This window comes from Otolemur garnettii, unplaced genomic scaffold (genome assembly GCF_000181295.1).
Source record: "Otolemur garnettii isolate 467f Iridium unplaced genomic scaffold, OtoGar3 scaffold00013, whole genome shotgun sequence".
Taxonomy (NCBI): Eukaryota; Metazoa; Chordata; class Mammalia; order Primates; family Galagidae; genus Otolemur; species Otolemur garnettii.
This window is the reverse complement of record NW_003852408.1, coordinates 2,418,271-2,420,967: the sequence shown is the minus strand read 5'-3', so window position 1 is coordinate 2,420,967 and position 2,697 is coordinate 2,418,271. Positions and strand designations below refer to the sequence as shown.

Sequence of the window (2,697 nt, the reverse complement as noted above, 5' to 3'; positions counted from 1 at the left end):
GATCCTCTTGCCTCAGTTTTTCTATTTTTAGTAGAGACAAGATCTTGACTCTTGCTCAAGGTGGTCTTGAACTCATGCGCTCAAGCAATCCATCCACCTCGGTCTCCCAGAGTGCTAGGATTACAGGTGTGAGGCACCGCACCTGACCTCCTCAAGCTTTTCTTGGACATGTACGACAATAGCAGGGTGGGTGGCTCTCAAGATATAACAGTGGTGATGTGACTTAACATGAGTTTTGGCTGATTTTTAAATCAGGTGTGACTTTGTTTGGCAAGTCCTGGAGGATTCACTCAACATATTCTGTGCCATTAGAGTGATTTAGGATCAATGCGTTATTGTTAGCATCTAATACAATCTGTTTTCTTTTGTCTGTCCCCTTCCCTCAGGCTTCCACCATGTTACGAGCTTCCTTGGCACCCGTGTAAGTAACTCCTCATAGGAATTTTTATTAAGGAGAACAGGAATGTCTAAAACTGGAATTCAAACTATCTTTAATAAACACATATCTTAGCAGCCTAGTTTAGAATAATGCCTTTGAACTAGAGCTACACGTGGATATTAAAGGAAATACTAGTACTGATAAGTAATAAGTAATGTTGAACTGGAATTATCTTTTAATGTTAATTCTATTTATTTTGTTAAGGTAGCATCAAATAGAAAAAGACTGTTGAATTATTCTTGTGGTATTCTATAGAAATGAATTTAATCTGCTGTCATAGTGTAATCAATAATCAATAGTATTGCAGTCCCCAAACTTTATGTTCTCTGCTGGTTCATGCTGTGACCAGGGCCATGGGATAGCTTTGGTTGTTACCCAGGGGAGTGTCTCACACATGTGCATTTCATCAGGTATGTGTGCTCTACCAGTAAGGAAGTTGAAGACCTTTGACTTGAACATGAAAACTAGGATGGAGTCTGGTGAACCTCTGAGTCAGCTGTGTGTGTGTGTGTATAGGGGGAATGGAGCTATGAGATTCCTCAGACACCTGAGACAGCTACAACATTCCTCCTCCTGTAGCCCTGCCTGTGTCTGACATTGACCTGCACTTTGTTTTCTCCTGCCACTTTGGCAGCTGTATAGCATAGTGCTTACGAGTGTAGACAGTTAAAATCCCACCTTCGCATCCAGCTCTGTTACCTTGGCCTACTTCTCTGTGCCTCAGTTTCCTCACTTACAAAATGAGAAGAAGAGTAATCCTTTTATAGGATTGTTGTGAAGATAGAAGTCCCTGGACAGTGCCAGGGACACAGCAAATACTCCCAGGATTTGCTGATATTATTCTCAGTGACATAAGAGGCAAGGTCACCTGCAGAGAGAAAAGGGGGAGGGGGCAGAGAAGAGAAGGCCAACACAGTCTCCTTGGACAGCAGGAGAGTGGCTGGATCACAGAAGTATAGAGCTATTGAGGAGTGTAGTTGCTGGTAAATTTAATTAGTAATAAACTTAGTTGGTAATATTACTTTTACTGTCAAGTATAGATGGTCTAAATATGATAGTGTTTCTTCCCTTCAAAAGACTCACTACAGCTGCAGAACATATTAAACTTGGCTTTACCATGGAACTTCTTTGTCTAAAACAATAGCCCATTTAAATTTAAAAGCTTTTAAAATTTTTCTTGTTAAAAAAATAAAAATAAATAAAAAATTTGTCATGTTAAAATAACTTCAGAGCTGCAAAATTAGTATGAAGAATTCTTACCCTTTCCCCAGATTTCCCAGTGTTAATATTTTATACAAGCTGCCTTGGTGCCCATAGCACAGTGGTTATGGTTCCAGCTACATACACCAAGGGTGGCAGGTTCAAACCCGACGCAGACCAGCTAAACAACAATGACAGCTGCAACAAAAATTAGCCGGGCATTGTGGTGGGCACCCGTAGTCCCAGCTACTTGGGAGGCTGAGGCAAGAGAATCGCTTAAGCCCAGGAGTTTGAAGTTGCTGCGAGCTGTGATGCAACTGCACTCTACACAGGGCGACATAGTGAGACTCTGTTTAAAAAGAAAAAAGAAAATTTTATACAAGCACAGTAGTTAACATTGATACAGTATTGTCATGTAATCCCCAGACTTTATTCACATTTTATCAATTGTTCCATTATTTTGATTTAGTTATCATGTCTTCTTAGTTTCCTTTGATTTAAAATCATTCCTCAATCTTTGTCTTTTATGCCTTGACACTTTTGAAGAATACAGGCCAGTTATTTATAATAAAAATTTTAAAATTGGCTCTATTAATTTTTAAAGTCAAGATAGTGTCTGCCTCAGGAAAAACATTGTCAAAATAATCAATGTACGCATGTCCATGAGTTTACTATTTGACGTAACAGTAGGAGACACTCTCCCCAAGAGTGTTTATTGAGGTCTCATTTGTTGCCCTCTTTTCTGGCCCTTTCTTCTGGACCCTCTAAGAAAATCTCATTTTATCTTTTAAAAACTAACATTAGAAAAAACTAGCATGTAGGCTGAGTGTGGTGGCTCGTGTCTATAATCCTAGCACTCTGGGAGGCTGGGGTGGGTGGATTGTTTGAGATCATGAGTTCGAGACCAGCCTGAGCAAAAGTAATACCCCATCTCTACTAAAAATAGAAAAACTGAGGCAAGAAGATCCCTTGAGTCCAGAGTAGGAGATTGCTGTGAGCTATGACTCCATGGCACTGTACTCAGGATGACAGCTTGAGACTGTCTCAAAAAAAAAAAA

General features: G+C 39.9%; 1 protein-coding gene across 1 annotated transcript in view; it reads left to right on the top strand.

Moving 5' to 3' along the window:
• The window catches only part of ARMC9 (armadillo repeat containing 9), a 190,653-nt gene that overhangs the window by 41,845 nt on the left and 146,111 nt on the right, over positions 1–2,697 (top strand). The window contains exon 7 of the mRNA XM_023510364.1: positions 387–421. Within this exon, the coding sequence (XP_023366132.1) occupies positions 387–421 (35 nt within the window). The remainder of the gene's footprint in view (positions 1–386; positions 422–2,697) is intronic.